Below are 22,826 nucleotides of genomic sequence, written 5' to 3'. Positions count from 1 at the left end.
AAATCCTTCAAGTTTTTCAAAATCAAATGAAGTTATAAATTGATGTTTTTTGCTTCCAATGATGGTACATCAAAGAAAAGCCGCTTTGAATAGATTTATAAAAGATTTCAACAACTATTTACGTCATTACCAAGACGTTTTCTCTCCATCTATATCTTTATTACCTTCATGCTTCAACGAGTCAAAACTGTAAAGTGCGCTGTCTCCCAAACATTTGATTTCTCAGATGGAGCAAAATCAATAAAATCACTGTCATCATTTGACAATCAAACCTTGTAAACATGCCCATCAAATTTGGATTTTTTTCATTGTGTTTTAACTCTCACTTCTTTGTTATCGAAACATAGAAGAACTTTACAATATTTTATTATAATTAAAATTAATTTTAGAAGTTAAAACGCGGCCTCGCCTACATTTTAACATTTTACTTCTTCTTTTACTTGTTTTTCATCAGACCATTTTTATCTATTTATCTAGGTTTACCATTCTTTACAATTCTTGACAGTTTTTGAAATAGTACCTAAAAAAGTACTTTATTATACGAATATTACTAAGCAAGTATTCAACGGCCTTGAAATTAACACGCAAAAATTAACACAAATTTTATTTGCTTTTCAAGGACACCACGGCTGGTTTTAATTAATGGGTTTTTATTAACACAAAATTTTTCAATTTCTGTTAATAAAATGACAAGTAATGTTCGTGTAATAAGGTAGTCTCATATTATGAAATCTATTTAAAAAACGTCAGAAATTTGACCCCTTGTTCCCTGACCCCTTGTTCCCTGACCATTTTCTAGAACTTTCCTTCATACAACATATAAATAAGTGTAAATTTAGGGGTCACCTAAAGCCTACTTAAAAGCCATATTTGTAACTAAAAGATCTGAGATTGTGAGATCTTGGATTTAAATTAACAATAACAATACAATAATCTTGTTTTTGTTTGTCAATAACCAGGTTAGAAACTTTGAAAATAGTACAAAAATGACTTGATTGCAGAAGCACCCAAATTCTGATCGAACAACTAAATGTCTTTTGAAATGGATCGTGTTGAGAAAGGGAAAGAGGAAGGTGAAAATTCTGATCTTTACTCTTATGATGCAAGTAGTAATCACAAGGCCAATAATGATCGTCGAAAAGCAGACCTTTGTTGTTGTGCATGTCTACCAAAACGTTACCTGGTCGCTATCATGGCTTTTTTTGGATTTGTTAATGTTTATGCATTGCGAGTAAATCTTAGTGTAGCTATGGTGGCAATGGTATCTAATAGGACAGCCAAATATGCAAATGGGACTGAGTATACTGTGGTAAGTTTTTAAAATTTTATCAGGGTTTTGGAACTCGAGCTTGTTTTAAGAAAACAGCATTTAGTAGGGTGATTTCATTTTGAAAAACCTTCATATGCTTGAAGTTTGAATTAAGACCAGCGTCCGAGATTCAAAAAGGGCCTTAAAAATGGTTTTCGCAGGGCACCCTTTAGATCAGGGCAAATTTTTGATATTATGCTCCTAATAGGGTGTAGAATTGACAAAAAAAATTTGCCCTTCGAATCTCCTGCAGTTTTCGAGTGAATCGATTTTTAGTTAATCGATAGAACTTATCAAGGGTCCCCCCTTTACTAACGGTTTTTTCGAAGTCTGAAAATCAAATATCTGAGAGAACCAACAGATTCAGCGTGAAAAGTAGATAAAGAAAATGGGGTTATTTGTTAAGTTTCGACCACCTGGTGCCGAGAAATGGCATTTTTAAGGCGATAAATCGACGTTTTTGGCGTTTTTCGATGACGTCAGCATTTTCCTAGGAGCATTTTCAGAAAAAATCATTCCCACAGCTGGATAGCCTTGAATTAGAAGTATCCAAAAATGGTATGGTTTGTCAACTTTCAATGTATAGATCTCGAGATAATTCATTTTTAAGGTGGATAAATATGCTGAAAAACTGCTGACTCAGCAAAAAATATCGATAATTTTCAATATTTAAACCAAAATATCTCGAGATCTAGACATCGAAAGTTAACAAACCATACCATTTTTGGATACTACTAATTCAGGGCTATCCAGCTTTGTGGGAATGATTTTTTCTGAAAATGCTCCTAGGAAAATGCTGACGTCATCGAAAAACGCCAAAAACGTTGATTTATCGCCTTAAAAATGCCATTTCTCGGCACCAGGTGGTCGAAACTTAACAAATAACCCCATTTTCTTTATCTACTTTTCACGCTGAATCTGTTGGTTCTCTCAGATATTTGATTTTCAGACTTCGAAAAAACCGTTAGTAAAGGGGGGACCCTTGATAAGTTCTATCGATTAACTAAAAATCGATTCACTCGAAAACTGCAGGAGATTCGAAGGGCAAATTTTTTTTGTCAATTCTACACCCTATTAGGAGCATAATATCAAAAATTTGCCCTGATCTAAGGGGTGCCCTACGAAGTGACACAATCCACTGCCTCGGCCGCTGGTCTATCAGTAAAAAATGTTATTTCAGCCTTCTGATTACAGGGCTGTATTTTTCCTTTTTCTTAAGCAGAGCTCTAAACTCTGATTTGAGAAAGAGTTGTAACTTCTTGATCCAGTTTTAGAAAAATTCTTCTTTTATTAATAAAGATGGTTTATAATTCTCTATACTTCCCTTCGAAATTCTTTTTACAGAGTCCAGAACTTGACTGGAGTCCAAAACTTCAAGGTATTGATATTGTAATTTCTTTAAAGCTACTCATACTTTCTTTAATTCAGCCTCTGAGTTTCAAGATAGGCACAGATCTTCATTAAATAAAACAACTTGGTTCTGCAAATAAGTGAATAGTCATATATTCATTGCTTAAGTTATCATTATGCTTACTAAGGTCATTATAACAAGTCAATAGCAATGAACTTGACCAAAGCAATGTTAATTTTTATTGTTAAACATGTTTCGATATACTAATATCATCATCAGTAATTATTATAGTGTTCTAAAAATAAATAAAAATTGGGATATTAAAAGTGTAAGCATAATTGTAAAATGAGACGAAGTACAAGGACAAAATCCAGATAAGTCAAACTATCAAATCAAGGTCATTAATATGTCTTTCTTTTTCAGGATTTGTTCTTAGTTCATTTTTCTATGGTTATATTATCACACAAATACCTGGTGGTTGGCTTGCTACAAAATATGGTGGTAAAAACTTGTTTGGTTGTGGTGTCCTAATGACGGCTCTTTTTACATTGATTACACCACCTGCAGCTAGATGTAATGTTTATTTACTGGTGGCCGTAAGAATGGCGGAAGGATTATTCGAGGTTAACAATTTTTTTATCTTATCATAGTGAATTTTTAGAATGAAAATTATTATTCTGGATTCTCTAATTCTGTAAATAATGTTTAAGAGGAGATCGTAATCCTCTGTGTGAATGAGTATTATTATTAGGTTATTGTAGATTTCACCCCTTTTGGAATGCAATATTAAGCAGATATTCGACAATAAAAATCAGATATCGAAAATTATTCAGTCGACCTTGATGATATTCATTAATATGAATAATGAATATCATTAAAGCGAGACTGAATAATTTGGATATCCAATTTTTCACGTTGAACATATGGTTTATCGTTCACCAATTAGCAGAAAAACATTTTAATTTTTCCCTATTTCATTCAGTCTTCCCTCTTTGTAAGACATTTTCGAACGTTTTTCTTATTTAAGGATGTCAATTTCATTGGTTTTTTTCTCTTTCATTATAAAACGTTCAAATTTCCTTTCTCTTTTGTTAAAAAGAACTTCCTTTTATCTGTTTTTATATATGTGACATTTAAATAATTATTAGATGAAAAATCTATTTTCTTTATGCTCGTTGCTACAGAAGAGATATTTTGCTATTGTTTGCTATTGCTAAATATTACTAGAAATATCGACTTTTCAGGGTGTAACATTCCCAAGCATTTATGCAATCTGGAGAAAATGGGCTCCACCTTTAGAAAGAAGTAAACTTGCAACAATCTCATTTTCAGGTTTGAATTGTGATAATTAATTTTTGTTTTTTTTTCAAAGTTTTTGACATTGCTTTTAGAATTTTAAAGTCAACTTGTGCGTGAGTATAGTCCAACATACTCCAATGTGGAGTTCTGTTTAAAATTTGAACAAACATTTTTAGTTTACAACACGTCTGAAACAAAGAATAACATAATAAAGAGCTGGTCTAGAATAGCCTCATTTAATATCAAATTCATAATGATTGAAGTAAATTAAATGTTTCAATACGTCCATTTTAACTGTCGAATCGTTTTCATTATATACAGGACCCTTTGCTGGGACAGTACTAGGAATGCCACTATCAGGTGTTATTGCTAATTCCTTTGGATGGCCATGGGTCTTTTATACTTTTGGTAGGTTTGTATAAATAACTACTGCAATAATATTTTATATTGGACGATGAGAAGGATTTGAGGCCGTCTATGTATATGGTGTTGTTTTTTTATATTTCTAAAAATCTAGGTGCTTAGTTGTTGTTTGTCAATGATACTACAATAATATTGATATAGGAAAATGAATAGAAAACAAAATAATAACGAAACTTCTGATATTTTTAATAATACGTTACGTTGCTTTCACCAGTATGGAAGCAAATATTTGATTTATTATTTATCTCATTGCTTCTTTAGGATTGTTTGGTGTGATTTGGAGTTTCTTTTGGTTTGCACTGGTGACAGAATCTCCTTGTGATCATCCGAAAATCTCTAAAGAAGAATTAGATTACATTCAAAACTCTTTGAAGGAAGATAAACCGGAAAAACAGGTAACTTTTTGAAAGTTTATTTTTTCGCCGTTATAGTCTTTTTGGCAAATTACCGATGTTTTGAGAGTTACAATACAAGTTTAAATCTAAACCTTTATTAAATCATGACATATGTTTTCACAACTGATAAAAAAGGAAAGGCCTATCATACTTTGAGACTTGATATTTATTCACGATGAAAAATTTGAAAAAAAACTTTTTTCACACACAATGTACTGTTTGATTACAGATTACTGATTGAATAGAGAATCTTGTTGCAATTTTTTTGTAATGATGAATTTGAAAATCCTGTTCTCCAAAAATGCCATCCATTCGCTTTCATTTTTCAAGGTTGAAAATATTAAAAAATTACAAGTCTAAAGATTGATCTTCACACATTATTATAAAGCGTTTATACAGGATTACATTTTGTATAAATACTACCCTAAATACTACCCTAATTCTTTACAATTCATTCAAATTTTCCACATAAAAGCATTTATCATTTCTCTTTTGATAACTGACGATCCCATAAAACTTGAAGTATTATCATAATAGCATACCGCAGTGATTCTAAAAATAGACATCAAAAATTACTGTTTGTCTAAGTTTTAATCCCATCATCCTTTGCATTAATTGCTTTTGCAAGTCAATCACACTTATTGACAATACAAAAGTAATAACTTGCACTCATTACGAATCAAGATGAAAAGGATTGTGGGATTGAATTTCGGTCAAATGTTAAAAGTATTAATTATGACGTTTGCATAATGGTGTGCTATTCAAACTTTGTTTTTTTTCTTGTACATAAAGGTTGAAAATAGCCTTGGAAGAATAATGCCAGTATGGGCAATCATTATTGACCAAGTCTAAAGAAAAGCTTGGATCTCTTCCATCACTGTTATTAACATTTTAGCGTTTATCAGACAGGAGCCCCTTTTTTGAGCTATAGTGAATTAAAGTATCGTAAAATACTACCTAAACTGACTAACCAAACCTACTTTCTTACAAGATTTTCAACATTCAAATTTTTCAGATTCAGCTGCATAAAACGCATTTATCATTTCTCTTTTTTTTATAACGACGATCCCATAACACTTGAAGTTTATCATATAGATTAACCCGCAGTGTTCAAAAATAGACATCAAAAATTACGTTTGTTCTAAGTTTTAATCCCATCATCCTTTGCATAATTGCTTTTGCAGCAATCACACTTATTGAACAATACAAAGTATCTTAACTTGCACTATTACGAATCAAGATGAAAAAGGATTGTGGGATTTTTGAATTTCGGTCAATGTTAAAAGTATTAATTATGACGTTTGATTAATGGTGTTGCTATTCCAACTTTGTTTTTTTCTTGTACATAAAGGTTGAAAATATACCTTGGGAAAGGGACTTTATAACCTCGTTGCAGTATGGCCAATCATTATTGCACATGACCGAAAAATGGGGATGGTACACATTATGGACACAACTTCCAAACCTATCTGAAAGCGTGCTATTTAAATCTTACACCTGTAGGTTCAAAATCGTTAAATGTAAGTTTTTTATGCGTCAATTTTTGTCAGTTTTAGAAAATTATTCTTCAGTCGTTTCAACAGCGTAGAAAAACTTTACGCCCTTTGAGCTAGCCTAGTAATAAAAAAAAAGAAAAAACAATACTTAAAAAATTGATCGTATGTTAAAATAAAAAGGTTAATTACTGGAATATTAAGATTAAATACAACCGAGGGGTAAAACCAACAGGAATAAATAGATCAAATTTAAAAACTTATCACTCTTAACAAATTCGAGTTTAACGATTTGCTAAACTTCGAAAACTAGCAATTATAGCGATTCAAGGTTTTAGCGAATTTATTGTTACAAATATAATGGCGGAGGTATACATTATTAGAATCGATCTGGTCAAATTTTTCTTTCATCGTTATTACTCTTAGGTGCCAAATAAACGCACCTTATTTTAGCCTATATTTACCTTATTTTGGGTTTCCAGACGTACAATTTCCAACCCCCCGGCAATTAGGTCCCTCCCGTTTATTAAAATCTCTAAAATTTTCCAACCCCGTTCATTTGGCACCTAAGAGTATGGTCTTTGCTCTCAAAACGATACATCGATTATGAGATCATAATGAGCTAATATTAATTTGAATACCGTAAAGTTGGTCTAGTGTCGACATCCCTCAACTGACTCCCTTTCGAGAGATGGTTGGAATCACTTATTGAAAAAGGTTTTTTCCCTCTGACCACTAAGCAAAGAAATTAAGTTTCAATCAGGGATTCCGACCTTCCTTTTAATCCCAGCTCTAAAAATGAGTGTCGGAATTAGAGGAGGTATGTCGACATTAGACCAACTTACAGTAGCTTATACGTGCCTATTTTCTATATGTTCTTTTCAGGCTGGATTTTAGCTGCAATTACCTTACTTGGCTATGGTGATTGTGGTCCAGTGCGCTGGTCGGTTGGCTGTTTCTTGAGGAGCAGAAAGAGATGAGCACTACTACCGCGTCCGAAGATGTTCAATTCTATAGGTTTGTTAGCCCTAGTTTAGACAGCCCACTTTTTTCGCCCTGCCTATTCTAATTGTGGATTAAAGTGGGCATTAGGTTGGCTGTCTAAATTCAATGCATTGCCCTCTTTTGACGTCAATGCAATGTTTTCTTTCAAGCTTTTCCAAGCAAAGATTTTAACTACCAACTTTTTGCCCTCCTTTTGCCTACTCTAACAATTCATGATATGCACCACTGCAATGACTTCACGAAATTATGCAACTTTTCTGTGTTGTTCCACCCGATACGTCACTTTCTATGATTGTTTAAGTGACGTATATGGTGGAAAATTTTAAAAGTTCTCAGAAGACTCTCCAGTGGTGCATATCATGAATCAGAATAGGCAGGGGAGAAAGTCGGCCGTCTAAAGTAGGCCTTATTATCCTTCTTACTAATCTTTCGTCATTAGACGACGTTCACGAACTTCGAAACAAAATGAAACCATTCTTTTGAATTCAATTTTTACGTCACTTCTAACCAATAGAATGGCTATATTTCTTTTTGGAGCGAAACGATAACAAGATCACAAAGTGTCAAAGCATTTTTTTTCCAAAACTGAGAAATTTAAAAATCGGATGTGTCTTTAACATAGTGTCCTCCCTCAAACCAATTTTCCAATTTTGAATGAGTGAGGGGGGGGGAGGGAAATGAAAATTTGAATAGTAAAGGGGGGGAGAGGGGGGAAAACATCGATAGTTGTTAAATTTGGTGGGGGGAAGTGTGAAATCACTTCAATTTTATCTCAGCAACCAAGGTCAGTCCACATGATATCATGTGATTAGATCATGATTGAAAAATTAACCAATTTTCGTTCTATTTTGTCTAGTATTCCTTTTGCAGCAAAATTTTACGTTTGTGCCAGGTTGACATTTGAGAAATTTATACGGGTATATGGGGGGAACTGATATTTTCAGAATTTTCTGGGGGGGAAAGCAAAAAAGAGGGGCGAAACTAAAAAACTGAAAAGTCATAGGGGGGGGAAAAAAGAAGGGGGAGATTTAAAAAAATCAAGAATTTGGTGGGGGAACAAACCCTGGAGGACACTATGATTTAACAAAGTTTCTTTTTGTTTTAAATTCGAGAAATAAAGAACTAAAAATTACAATTGCGACAACATGAATTTTTGATAATTACTCAATTTTTTTCGAATATTCAGGAGCACATATATGGTTGCCTCTCTCTAATTATTTCTTCAAGGAACAAGGGCTTTTCTTTTAAATAAAGAAAGATTCGAATTATAAAGTCTCGAATTATAGACTGTCTTTATCTTTTTGTATCGTTTTAAAGTTAAATTTTGAAATATCATTAAGCCTGTTTTTTTGGAATTTGATTATTGTCATGGAAAAATCTCCTTGTTTGAGAAGTACAACGTTTGCACTCTTTAAATATTTTGAAATGTAGCGGAATTCTATTGCTATTGTCAATACTCGCAAATATTTAGAAGGTCTTCATCCTAACATTACCAGGGGGTTTGCATTATAATTAAATTATCAATTGGAATTAAAAAAAAATCATAAAGCATTGGACCTTCTCAACAGGGAGTTTTTCTTACTGGCTGGAGGGTTATATTCCTTCAATGGGGTGAATGAGTGGTTGATATACTGATCTGTAAATTGACTTTCGCTTGTGATCTTTTCCACATTTGATCTCTAAAATACGCTTTTGTGTTTTTATGTTGCTGGCACAACAAAGTATAAACTTTTGGTCCATAAAAAATGGTCAAAAGCAGTGTCTGCGCAACGGCCAGTATGAGCATTTGTATTGCACGTGTGATATTTTTATCACTCTGAAGAAAGTATAATGGGAATATAGTAATGTAGGTGAAAGTAACTGTTAGCGTTGAATATGCGATTGACATCGCTTCATTGAAAGGTCCTGGCAAATTTCGTCCTCTGTAAGCTTGGACCGCTGAAAATAGATGTTGAATAATGATTAGCAGGATTTGTGCATTGATATGAAACCCAGTGTTACAATCTAAGGAGATTTCATAAATAGAGTGACTGACGGTTTTCGTTATCTCTGGCAATCGGACCAGCAATGACCATAGAAGGACACTAGTGTCTATGACCAGAAACGCAATAACCATCGATGATTGAATAATATTTGATTTCTTTTTATCCGAATGCGTTACCACCGTTTTAGCTCTGAATGCAGCCAATATCTTGTGTGATTTGACTAAAATGATGATCGCTGGACATGTAGATAGTAGAAAAATAGATATTGGTCGGAGTTGACATTTCAATAAAGATGGCTCGCCAATGAAAAGCAGAGGGATGAACACAAATTGTAAGCCAGTCACTGCTAAATGCAACAGGCAATTATACGTATTAATTGCTTTGGCGAACAGTGAATTTCTGTTCGCTGAAAGAACTGTAATAGTAAAGAATGACACCAGGAAGCCTATACTGCAAACAGATACGGTTAGTATTGGTAGTAATTGATGAACTTTGATATACTCTTTATAGTAAGGGCTGTAACAATGGCTTCGATCCTTTGATGATACCATCATTTCTGGACAACTCTGGCAGCTTTGATTTGATGCTGGTTTATCATTGTAATAATTTAAAAAACATTTCCGACAACTGTGTCCATACCTGGTAATCCAATGTTGTGATTGGTTGATTTTGCCGAAGAATGGCTCATAACCTGTCGCACAGGTAGACAAGGGACATTTGTTAGCTCCAGGATAGCCTAGTTTGTTTTGTGATAGGTCGTAAGCACGAAGTAGAAATTCTCTTCTCCTGCTTTTTAAGCCGTTTAGGATATCAGCTAATTTTCTTTGACCGTTTGTGAAATATTTAAATTTCCCAATGTTTGCGTGCTTGAAATCTTTAAACGTAAAAAAGGACAAGACGCCCATGTTTTTTCGAAATTCTATTATAGCCATGATTCGTGAAACTTCAGTTTGGTATGAATCATAACAGTACTTCGCCAAGAATGTTTGGGCTAGGTTAAGGTCCAGCTCTGGTAAAGGTGACGACCATCCAACATATCTGAGAGATGGCAAATAATATGAGTACAAATTCCAATACTTGAAGTCATACCATTCTGTGTTATAGTCGAAATCGTAAGAAATCCAAGTTCTTTTTGTACCTTCGGTGTAGTTTTTAGCATATAATCTGAATAGCGTATTTTGACTTTGTGAATCTCCAATAACTATAAAAATCTTAAGCTGGGTGTTTCGGTTGACTTCTTTTACAAGACTCTTAAGGGCTGTAGCGTTTGAAGAATCGATTTTATATAGTGTATGGCAAAGCTTCAATTCTTGGTACTTTGACGTTAACTTTTTATAAAAATGTTCAATAGCTACATCATAAATTGTTGTCCGGTCCTTTTCATCCAAATGAATAATACCAATATTGGCAACCTTAGATGTGACGAGTTTGTGCAATAAATCTTCAGCATTTGATTGTAAGACATTGCTGTAAGAAGCAAGATTGTGATCAACCAGAGATGAAGTGACATCGAAATCCATATTCAAGAAACTAACAACATACTCTTCACTGTATAAGAAATACTCCAAGAAATGCGAAACCTCTTTAGATGCATAAACCAAGATGTGGATTATCTTGGACATTTGTTGCCAATCACGGAGACGATTCTTATTCCAATGTGGAATTCCCTGCACCTTATCTGATACGTAAAAACTTTGGTTTAGTTTTAATTGAACTCCAAGTTCGACAGCTTCGGAATATGTACAGAAAATATAGTTCTGGAACTCCATATCGTTGGGGTTGATAGTATCTTTGAGATCAAACTTCGAAGTTTTAAGGACATGCTTCCAATAGCTTTGTCTCCTATTGTAAGCCTTGTCTATTGCGGTTCTACATATACTAGCGTTTGTGTAAGATGTTTGTAACGAGTGGTCCGTAGGAAATGTTTGGTGGTCCGTAGGAACGCACTCTTGGAATAAGCCTACAAAGAGCATGTGTTCATTACCAGGCCGCATAGATTGATGGGCGAGTTTGATGATGATAAAAAAGATTACAAGAGTTAAGATTGTCCTGAACATTTTCTTCTGGTAGAGTCTTGATTATTTTTTTGTAGTTTTTTTCTTACCAATCCAGATTTTTCCAGTTTATCTAAGCCAATAAGTATGAGGATTAAATTGTAGCTATTTGATCAAAGTTTCAACCAACATTCCCAATTCTGCATCATTTTTAGATTTTTTTACGTTTTCTGTGTGGATTATTCGCCATTCAAGAGTGTGATGCTCTACGAGAAGTATGTTTCTTTGGAACTAATATTGATTTTGAACTTCGAATTCTTTGTTTGAATAAGAACTGTGAGATTGTTGAATTAACCAGAAGGTGTATACGGTAGCTCAAAAATATATAGATAGGATGAAATATAGTATTATTTAGCACAATACGTTTTTTCATTATCCAGTGATTAGATTAGAATCTAAAATTAGAATTCTAAAGTTAAAAAAATAAAGATATCTGAGATATCATAATTCCAAACAAAATCCATTGAAATTTTTAATTAAAGTTTGACTGTTCTTGACATCTCCAAATTCAATTCACGTCTCTTTTTTGTGGAGAAAAACATCTAATTGAAAAAGACACGTAAGAGGTCGAAATATCGTTAAAGAAAAATGTGTTATGTTTTATTTTAATTTTGAATGAAGGTTCTTTAAAAAACAATAATTTTACAGTGAAATTGAAGATTTTCATTTTCATTCTGAGCAAAAGAGTCATAAGTGAGCCTTTGTTTATGTTTTTTGCTGACAATGTATTTTAATTCTTGTCGCGATTTGATTGGTTGAAAATAAAAACATTCGATTTGAAATGTTCGATTTGTGTTCAATTTGAGACATTTTGATAGCGGAAAAGAAAAAAAGTTGGATTTTCTCAACTTTTTATTTTCCGCCAAGAAAACTTCAAATTCCGCCTTGCTTATAGATCAAACATGCGCAGATGAACCAATGTAGGCGGAAAGCACTTTGCGTTTTCCGCCGAATAGAAAACGGCCTTTAGATATCTTTAAAGTCAAGGAAAAAAACGTTTTAAGTCAATAAGTGAACAGAGTAAACACATCAAGAATATTGAAGAATATTTAACCCTTCTCAGTCTTCCCAGCCTCAGTCTGAGGCTGAATCTATCCTGAATAACACGAAAACTTTTGATAAGTTTTGAAATATTTCTCCGATTGACTTGAAACTTTGCAAGTGTGCGAAAATATTAATTGGCATCTTTGACATCATTGATGATGTCATCATTTTTTTGAATGCTCAAAGTAGAACCCCCTCTAACTTCTTTTAATTTAAATTGTTTTTGCTCAAATTTTGCAAGGAACTCCACATAAAATGTATTTTAAATTTCAAGTTCATAAGCACTTGTCAATATTGAGATGTTCAGGGGAGCCCCCCTCCCCCAGGAAGCTTCCCCTCGTACTTCCCCTCGTAAAAAAATAGGAAGATGCTCGAAGGGTTAAGCTTGAAAATCGCAAATAATAAGAAAAACCAAGCCTCGGTCTAATTCTTATGACTTTTAACTTCCTTTTCTATTTTTCCACACACAGGTTTCTTCTCACAGGCTTTATTTATGGTTATCGTTGGTTACACCAAGAATAAGGACTTGGCAATCATTGGATTGACCTTAGCTGTTGGATTAGGTGGTTTTGCAGGGACGGGTTTTCCAATCAATCACTTGGATATCGCCCCACGTTATGCCTCCATTTTGTTTGGTATTAGTAATTGTTTTGCAACGCTACCTGGTATTATAAGTCCATTGGTCGTCGGGTTGATTACTCCACATGAGGTTTGTACACGCTTTTTTGTATGAAAACAATTTTTATCAGAACAGGAGTTATTAGCATAATAGCATAATTTTCACTGGCGCTTTTAAGCAAAGTGTTTACGTCCGTATCTACTTGAAGGTACTTTGAACTTGCGCTTTATCGAGATTTCATGATTTATAGATACTTCTATAAATTGAGCTAGTTCTCTGTCCCTGTCAAGAGAATATCATTTTAAATGCTTTTTTAATCCGAGTCCCTCTGTATTAGATGTGGCGTCGATACCTTGCCTTGATAGTTTCAACCGAAAGACAGTGGGAAATCGAACTATTTATTCAACACGGCCCTCGTTATTCCCTATTTCTTAAAAGAAATAAGTAAATAAAACTCGTATTGTGTTTTCGTACATTTCAGACACAAGAAGAATGGCGAGTTGTTTTCTTCATTGCTGCTTCAATCTACTTATTTGGTTTATTGTTTTACTGTATCTTTGCGTCTGGTGAGAAACAAGAATGGGCTGATGGCAATCAATACTTCAACCATACCAATGATGATGGTGAAGAGGGTCATGAATTGCTGGCTAACAAGAGTGGCGTTGACGAGGAGGATGAGTAAATCTGGTTTGTGAATGGATTTCTGTTATTTGGTTGGTTTTCTGTCCTTTCTTTTCGTCGACACTTAAGATGCTGAGTCACTCATTGAGTGGAAAATGGTATTGGCGAGGGGCTATAAACTGCTGCTCAAAAGTTGTTTGGTTGAGGATGAATAAATATTTGCTTTTTTATTTGGTTTGGCCGAGTGCATGACCTTTTTTCTGCTCTGCTTTTCTAACTAAATTATTTTGAATTCTATTAAGTCTTAGCTCTGTGCTTTGACATAGTATGAGCCGTACTCAGGGGTCTTATTAGGCCCGGAGAACGGCGAATTTCACCGATCCAAGGCACGAGAAAAATTACAGTTCGCCGTTCGAAAAGTTCGGTTCGCCGCTTCAAGTACATATTTACGCTAATCAATGCTTTGCATTTGCTAAGAGTTTGTCAGCATAGAATCTAGATATCGCCAGAGTTAATTTTTCATTTGTCAGTCTACCAAAAACAAAGCAAAACCCCGGATTACTAGTATGAGTCATTATGCAAACTTGTCATTGTTATGTATGGTTGATGTAATCTTTTCTATTCATTTTCTATTTTTATTTTGGCTAAAGCCAACCACAAAGGCCGGTCTCAATCGCACTTTTTTCGAGCAAAGCTTCCACGCTATTGGTCAAAAGAAAAATTAAACAATGGTGCGATCTGACGTAACGGTTGAAGAAATTTGAAATGTATTCAACATTTTTTTCGAGCGCGCGCTGCATTTTTACGACGTAATCTTTTTCCGAACCAAAAGGGTTGAGGCCAAAAGGTGCGATCGCAGTGCGTGCAAGTGGAGACCGACCTTAACACGCTTTTCGTTAGGCGATTTAAGTTAGGCGGTGACGATCTTATCAGTTTTTACCTTGATAAAGTACAACAAAGGAAACTGCTTATAGGTGTTTTCTCCCTAGCGTCCTTGATGGCCTAAATATTTGCATTTTTTTAAATTTTTTCTGTTCGGGGTCATAGAATTATTTAGATGAGATTTATTTTATTTTTAAATTTTTATTTTGCTCACATCAACTGCACTTAGATAAGTATTTATTGGCAGTTTTTGTAGTGGATGAAGACCATATTGTTTTAATTTCCGTACATACACGCATTGATCCCTAATTTCAACAAGATATCTACCCACTACCCTTGCGGGTAAACCTTTGTAAAATCTCGTAATTCTAACCTTACAGAAATTTTCCCGACCTTCAGAGCGTTAGTGTTTTGGGTGGAAATTTCTTCATCTTGCTGCTATAGATAACAATTGTTGTTGAATATTTTTGGTGATTTCTATTTTCATAAATTCTCTGTTTATGGAAACAAGAATGATGAATACATACATATATATCGAGGATTTTTAGTTTCGAAATTATAAAACACACTTAAATTAATGCACCATTCTATAGATTTTTAAATTAGTGTTATATTTATTGACAAGTCGTATATATTTTTCGTGTATTATAGAATATGGGGACGTATTTTTCAAATAATTGGATTGAACTAAGCTATTAATAATTTAGTTTGTAAAATTAATTGACTATATTTATAAGTGGTATATTCATTTTTGTAGTAAAATTATACTATTAAATTTAAATGAGGGGCTATTATATATTTTTTTGGGGTGTGACGAGAAACGACCTTGTACAAATAAATAATGGGCTAATTTATCGACAGAATTACACTTAATATGTGGCCAAGTAAAAACTCAATGCAAGGGTATCTAGGGGAGGCTATCGTCCATTAGAGGGTCAGTAATCACGGGAAAATACAAGACTCAGGGCGTGAGGGCGTTTTACGGGGAAAAAAGTGTTGGTAGAGTTTGGAACACTGTAAACACCTCCGCCACTTTTTACTCCGCCCTGCGCTAACCATCATTTTCAAATTTATCCCGCCTCCTGAATTATTCCCTTTTTCAGTTATCTTTTGTAGATGTTAGCATCGTCTAAAGGGTATCTTACACTTTTCACGAGAGCACTCCTACGCTTGTATTTTCAATACCGTCGTCATGAAAAATTTCCTTTTTATTTTAGTTACCAGTCTCCTTGCGCCGCTAAGGGTTGATAGTTGTATTAATGAGGATATCATCAATGATAGTATTTTTAGAATTTGTAGGGAATAGAAAAAAATTTTAATTTCGACTAACGAAGAGAATATTTTTTTATTTTCGTTTTCAGTGTCCATAGAAAAGGCTATCATTGTTTATGTACAATTTTCAGTTATTTTTTGGAAACCAAACAATATTTAGGTAAATCTAGAGAATTAATTAAATTGGGGAAATAAATATTTTGAACTATATAATTCAAATAAATAAACATAAAATATACAAATTTCTCATTTTTAACATAAATTACACCCTAGCCCATATTGCCCACGGTACGTTGCTTCCACGTTCATCTAACGTTATATATAGATGTTAGAAAGACGTTGAAAAAAAGGACAAAACAATAAATTACAATAAAAACAGGGAATTACCTCGAGGTTAGCTTTTTGGGTAAGTTCTTAAGATAATTGCTCACTTTTGATTTCTTACACAGCGTCAAATAATAATCGAAATCTGGAAATATGAATACTCTAGCTGTGATGATGAGCTGCATACTCCAATGCGTGAATAACTGGTAGAATCTTCGTGTTAAGTTATTGTTTAGTTGTATAAATCATTTTTTGTCTTAATAAATGCCATATTCACTCTTTTTTTGCGTAGGAATAATTCTATAAGAACAATGAGCTTCAGAATTCCAAAGATTAATTTTAAGAACAGTGCTGAGCCTGGAATGGCTGAACTTAGGACAAATTAAGGATTAACCCTAGTAAAAATAGAGTACTAAACCCAAAATACCTTAATATTGCCCTAGAAATAAGAACAGGATAAGAACATATTTAGGCTCAAAGTGTGAAAGAATAAAAACGGCCGAGTTTCATCAAAAATTTACTGGTTCTTATAAAAAAGAGTGTATCGAGTCTATTCAGAGTCTTAAAGTGGTTCGGAATAATATCATTTAAAAATACTTAAGCTCAGCTCGATCAGATACTCTATCCCTAACAGGCACACAAAGTTGTTTTGGCATCCATCTTACGTCCCTAACGTTTTCATAACGTTGGATGAACGTTGAAACAACGTTTCGGCTGGGTTACTAACCTACTACTACTTTTCTTTTACTTTAGAAATAAAAAAGAGAATTAAAATCATATAAGATTATTTGGTCATCATGTGGCAACCTCTGAAGACATTTTGTATTTAGCCTGTGACTTCTTTAACAACACAATGACGATAATGATGGTCATGATGACTAGCCCGATTCCTCCAAATATGATTGCGATAATGTGAGTACTCTTTAGCCTTGTGTCGTTTCCTAAACGACAAAAGAACAGTTTAGTATGTTTTATATATGTTCTTTTGTATCTGTACTATTATGTTGATTTTCATAAAATGTGAAAAAATAAGAATTTTTATGTATTTCGGCCTTATCGGTGATCCAAAAAATATCTGCAATCTGATTGGTTAAGAAGAGTACAATATATCTTGTATTTTACATGTAAAAATATAAATTGACGAAAAGATGTTGTTGCATTGTAGCGGTAGAAGCAATCTAACGTCACTTTGCTACAAAAGTGTCCTCCAAGACAAAAAGTGCATTTTTTGGGTCACCGATAAACCAGTTACATCAGACATTTGCTCGTACAATATGGAAATATTTCACTCGTTCCGGATTTTCCGTATATTTTCCTTGCCTAAAGGCTCGGAAAATATTGTACGGAAAAATCTCGGAACTCGTAAAATATTTCTCATATTGTACTTGCAACTGTCCGATAACTATTACTTATTGGAACTTGAGGTCATGGTATGGGAATTATTTTAACATTTGGAATTATTTTAACTTTCATCGTGTTTATTTCAAGCTTGATTCAAATACAATATGGGTTTGGGATTTAGATTGTCATCAAAATTGAAGGTCAGAAATTGTTTATTTTGAATCTTTCTTTGATTTCTTTATCTCGGTTTCATTTTTTAAAATAAAATAGGATGAAACTCATATTTATTTCACTGTGACGCTTTTTTTGGGAGATTTTGTTAAAAATTGATTAAACAACAACTATTTCCTCGGAAAGAGCTTTGTTGAGCTTAGTGGCCAGACAATTGATACATGTAAAATCTAACAATAATTAATACTTGCCAAAACGCAGCGGAATTTCGAGATCTATTCGCATCACATACTTCTCTTAACTCTTAAGAAAAACAATCTTTCGGGCATTTCTCGGAAATTCTTTAGGCTGTCAACCTTGTATCTGAAGTATTCAAAAAGACTTACCTTTATTGTTTTCAATCTTGCCACCAACATTATTGGTAATTACACTTGTTGATGGCGAAAGATTCGGATGAGCAAAGCTAGTGGACGGTTTGATTGTTGGAGGTTTAAGTGTTGGTGATGTGACTGATGAAGTTGAAACCTTAGCTGAGATCGTGATCTTTTGTTTAAGTTCTGTTATTTTAGAGGATGGTTCTGATGGGTTAGCAACTTGTGACTGTGACGAAGAAGGGATCTTGGTAATGGTTTTTGTGGATTTCGGTTCTGTATTTATCGAGGTCGTCGATGGTGCTATTGTTGGTGTGGTAATTGCAGACGATGCTGGTTGTTCGGTAATTTTCGTTGTTGATGGATTTGAACTTTGTATCGGGGATTTTATGTTATTTATAGTAATCGAGGTAGTTGGCTGTATTGATTGTGTTGATGTTGAGTGATGTACCACTGAATTTGTTATTGATTTTGAAGGATCTGGGTGTACTGTTTTATGTGTTACCATTTCAGTGTCTGGTGTGGTGTATGTGGATTGATTTGCGTTGTCTATTTTTGAACTTGTTTTTTGTTTAAGATGAGATGATTGAGTCGATGTTATCGCAGTTTGTCGAGCTGCTTCTCTGATGTATGTTGAGAGCGGTGTTGTTTCTTTGATCGTTGGTGTTTGTTCCAATTTCATTAATGTTTGGGTTGACGATTCCAATAATGACGATTGGATTAATGTAATGGTTGGTGAGTCCAGCGATTGAATATGCTCTGATGATGTTATTGAGAAGACATTATTTGATGGAGTTGCTTGCAATGGTGTATGGTGGTCTGTCAGTTTTGATGGGACAGCGATGGTTCCCAAAGATATAGTTTCTGATTCGGATTCCATTATCACAGAGGATTTCTTCATATTGGATTGAGATGGCAAAATTCTCGTTGATTTGTCTATAGACTTTTCTTCATATGTGTTTGTTTGAAATGTCGATCTTATCATTATAATGGATGTACCAATAATGTTTCGATTAGATTTTGTCGTGATAGACTGCGACGGCGAAATAGCAATCGATGGTGTAGAAGCGAGCACGCTTTCAAAGAAACTTTTTGTATATTTTAGCTGTTTAAAAGATACGTCCGTGACTTGAAGAGATGTCGTCGCTGTGAAATGAAAGGGTATAACTTCAATCAAAGGTGCCTTTATAGAAGTTATAATAACTGATTCAGATTCAATGTTTATAGAAGATGCCTTTTTAGTGGATTGAGAATGTGTAATTACAGTTGATTGTGTTGCAAATTTTGTTTCCAAAGCTGCAGATTTTGTAGATTCTAGTTGTATAGTTCTAAAAGATTCAGTTCCAGAAGATGTTATCGTGGTGGGCTTAGAATGTATAATTGCAATTGGCTCTGTAGAAGTTTCTGTTTCCAAAATTCCAGTAGAAAATCCAGATTCTATGAATTTGATTGGTATTGATTTTACGATTTGAGAAGAGATCTTCATTTCCACTTTGGGTTCAGCAGATGAAATTACAATCGGTGTTGTTATGGTAGATTTTGATTCAACGAAAGCTGTAGTTGTAGGTTGTGTGATTTGAGATGTTTTTTCTGTAAAGGATTGCTGCTCTGGTAACAATACTGTTGGTGTTTTTACCAGTTCGGTCACTGATAAGATTGACCATGTAGCAGCGGAAAATGTTTGAACTCTTAAACTTTTTGTTGTAGTTATAGGATCTGCTTTTTCTGTGGATTCAGATGATTTGTCCAGGAATGTTTTTGACAGAGTTTGAAAATTTCCTGAAAATGTTTCAATTTTTAAACTTCTGGTTGTGATTATAGGGTCTACTTTTTCTGTCGATTGAGATGATTTTTCCAGGAATGTTTGACTTGATACAGACGAAGGTTCAACTTTCAAACCTTCGGTTGTAGCAATAGGATCTGCTTTTTCTGTGAATTGAGATGGTTTAACCAGAGATGTTTTTGATAACGTTTGAATACTTGCAGAAGATTTTTCAACTTTTAAACTTTTGGTTGCAATAATAGGATCTGCTTTTTCTGTCAATTGAGCTGATTTGTCCAGGAATGTTTGTCTTGTTGCAGATGATGGTTCAACTTTCAAACCTACGGTTGTAGCAACAGGGTCTGCTTTTTCTGTGAATTGAGATGGTTTAACCAGAGATGTTTTCGATAACATTTGAATATTTGCAGAAGATTTTTCAACTCTTAAACTTTTTGTTGTAGTTATAGGATCTGCTTTTTCTGTGGATTCAGATGATTTGTCCAGGAATGTTTTTGACAGAGTTTGAAAATTTCCTGAAAATGTTTCAATTTTTAAACTTCTGGTTGTGATTATAGGGTCTACTTTTTCTGTCGATTGAGATGATTTGTCCAGGAATGTTTGACTTGATACAGACGAAGGTTCAACTTTCAAACCTTCGGTTGTAGCAATAGGATCTGCTTTTTCTGTGAATTGAGATGGTTTAACCAGAGATGTTTTTGATAACGTTTGAATACTTGCAGAAGATTTTTCAACTTTTAAACTTTTGGTTGCAATAATAGGATCTGCTTTTTCTGTCAATTGAGCTGATTTGTCCAGGAATGTTTGTCTTGTTGCAGATGATGGTTCAACTTTCAAACCTACGGTTGTAGCAACAGGGTCTGCTTTTTCTGTGAATTGAGATGGTTTAACCAGAGATGTTTTCGATAACATTTGAATATTTGCAGAAGATTTTTCAACTTTTAAACTTCTGGTTGCAATTATAGGATCTGCTTTTACCGTCGATTGAGATGACTTTAACGAAGTTTTGATAATTACAGAAGGTGTTTCAACTTTGAAATTTTCGGTTGTAGAAATAGGATCAGTTTTTTCTGTCGATTGAGATGATTTAACCAGAGATGTTTGTCTTTTTGCAGACGATTTTTCTACATGAAAGCTTTTGGTTGCAGTAATAAGATCTACTTTTGAAGATTTGATTACCAATGTTTTTGATGAAATTACTGATGGAAGATTACTTGTAGATATTGCCATTTCTTGAATCTGGGAATCTGTACTTGAAGTCAATTGATTTTCTGATGTAGACGACGTTGTATGTAGAAGAATCGTCGACTGAGTTACACCATTGTTCGATTCCACTAATGTTGGCAGGGTAGTCAAAAGTGCTTTTTCTGAAATGGGAAAAAATGATATGATGAAATGTTACTAAACAATATAGCTTAAAAATAGAATACATAACTGTGCACAAGCCCTTTAAACGCTGATATGAAAGTAGGTTTTAAATAAATGCTAATTTTAAATATAAGAACACCCAAATTTATGAAGCCTTCGGATGTTCTTAACTTGGTTTTAAGCCTAAAAATGTTCTTAACTTATTCTTGATATTTTGTTTGGTTATCGAAGCCTTATGTTGATATCGCCGTTTACAAATCAAAAGGGCCGATCACAAAATTAGTGTTTGACAAAGCTAAGAGTTTTTCTCTGTAGTTAGCCTTGAATTTGAGATTTTTGCATAGTGAGGATGTTCCCATACTCCCAACAACATGAAACAGGGTCAATCTCAAAATTTATGCTCAGGCAAACATAAAAATTCTTAGTCTTCTCAGGCAATAATTTTGAGATTGGACATTTGATTTGTCAACGGCGTTATAAAGTTTGTTCTTATGAAAAAAGCATGCAAAGTAAAAAAAGAAAAAAAATATTTCGGAGTAGACACAAAACTGTTTTAAACCTTTACAAATGCCATACACAAGTTTCGACAAATCACAATGTGTTACCACGATCTTCAGGATTTAGCGGTAACTTAGTCGCTTATCTAGGCTTAGACACAACAGACTTGTAAAGATTAGGATTTAACTTAAAACGGAATTCGGCTCTTAGAAATAAACATAAAAAGTTTGTTTGCAATAAAATTAATTTTTTTGCAATTAGTAGAAAAAATTAAAGCAATTACTTTTTTAATTGCATTTTAGCCTATTATGAAATCAAATCTATATCAGGAGTATTGTGGAGGTCACCTTTGATGAGACGTTGCTAAATTCGTCCTGATAACCTAGATTTTCATCTCCATTAATGTTGCTCTTAGGTACAAGAATTTCGAATTTAGAACAAGGGGAATAAGAATTAAAATACTCCTTTTCCCAGTACATTTTTACATAATTTTTGGACCTACAAAGTCCCGCTAAGGGTTGGAAAAATCAGAAATTCAAACTTCAGTCCCACTAAGGGTAGGAGAAATTGGAAAATTTCAACTTTTTACCCCCAGAAAAGATAGAAATTTGGTCAAAACTGGTCAAATTTGTCCCGGTGTCACAGTAAAATATTACTCCCCAAAATTTATACTCTCCAGTCATTATTCACTGGGAAATAATCACTCCCAGTAATCTTTTCCCAGGAAATTATTACTTCCGGGAGTATAAATTTACGCGAAAATAATGACTCCCTTCGGGAAATTTTTACTCCCCTGATAGTATACCAAAAAACTGGCATAGATCACGATCAACATTTTTTTCCTGTTTATCATGAATAAATAACAAAAACAATATGGAAATTTTTACTGTTATTTTGACATTTAAATTGAATTTAAACTTTTTTCTTGAGTGCGATTTGCTTGGGTTAGAAAATCGAGAGATATTTTAAAAACCTGGCTACATCTTGACACTGCAACACTGTTTTCATTATTTTGAAATAATTCTTGAAATTTAATTCAAAAAATTCTTGTTCGTAGAGCTTTTTCTTGGCCCTATAAAAATTCTAATAAAAAGGCATCTTTCTTGACTATACTGATTTCGAACCCCCCCCGTTTATTCAATCCCTCCCCCTCGTCTATTATATTTTACAGAAATTTCGGACCCCCTCCCCCTTTTATATTTGAACCCCTCTATTATTCGG

At 33.8% G+C, this 22,826-nt stretch overlaps 2 protein-coding genes across 2 annotated transcripts; one reads left to right on the top strand and one right to left on the bottom strand.

Annotated features, from left to right (window-relative positions):
- The first annotated feature begins 936 nt into the window (after nucleotides 1-936).
- On the top strand, nucleotides 937-15,994 carry LOC136820879 (vesicular glutamate transporter 3-like). The gene is made up of 10 exons (XM_067077117.1): nucleotides 937-1,309; nucleotides 2,654-2,687; nucleotides 3,084-3,283; nucleotides 3,905-3,992; nucleotides 4,281-4,367; nucleotides 4,644-4,777; nucleotides 6,129-6,254; nucleotides 7,272-7,287; nucleotides 12,829-13,067; nucleotides 13,459-15,994. Exons 1-10 carry the CDS (start codon nucleotides 1,031-1,033, stop codon nucleotides 13,657-13,659), a joined length of 1,404 nt encoding a protein of 467 aa, XP_066933218.1. The 5' UTR covers nucleotides 937-1,030; the 3' UTR covers nucleotides 13,660-15,994.
- An 877-nt stretch (nucleotides 15,995-16,871) lies between these two features.
- Nucleotides 16,872-20,969, bottom strand: LOC136820878 (serine-rich adhesin for platelets-like). Its single transcript, XM_067077116.1, has 2 exons — nucleotides 17,975-20,969; nucleotides 16,872-17,017 (listed from the first exon to the last, which is right to left on the bottom strand). The coding sequence occupies exons 1-2, from the start codon at nucleotides 20,967-20,969 to the stop codon at nucleotides 16,872-16,874; spliced, it is 3,141 nt and encodes a 1,046-aa protein (XP_066933217.1).
- Between the last annotated feature and the right edge of the window lie 1,857 nt (nucleotides 20,970-22,826).

This window comes from Clytia hemisphaerica, unplaced genomic scaffold, assembly GCF_902728285.1.
Source record: "Clytia hemisphaerica strain Z4C2 unplaced genomic scaffold, Clytia hemisphaerica genome assembly, whole genome shotgun sequence".
NCBI classification, from domain to species: Eukaryota; Metazoa; Cnidaria; class Hydrozoa; order Leptothecata; family Clytiidae; genus Clytia; species Clytia hemisphaerica.
Note: the sequence above shows the minus strand (reverse complement) of the source record. Positions and strands in the feature narration are given on the sequence as shown.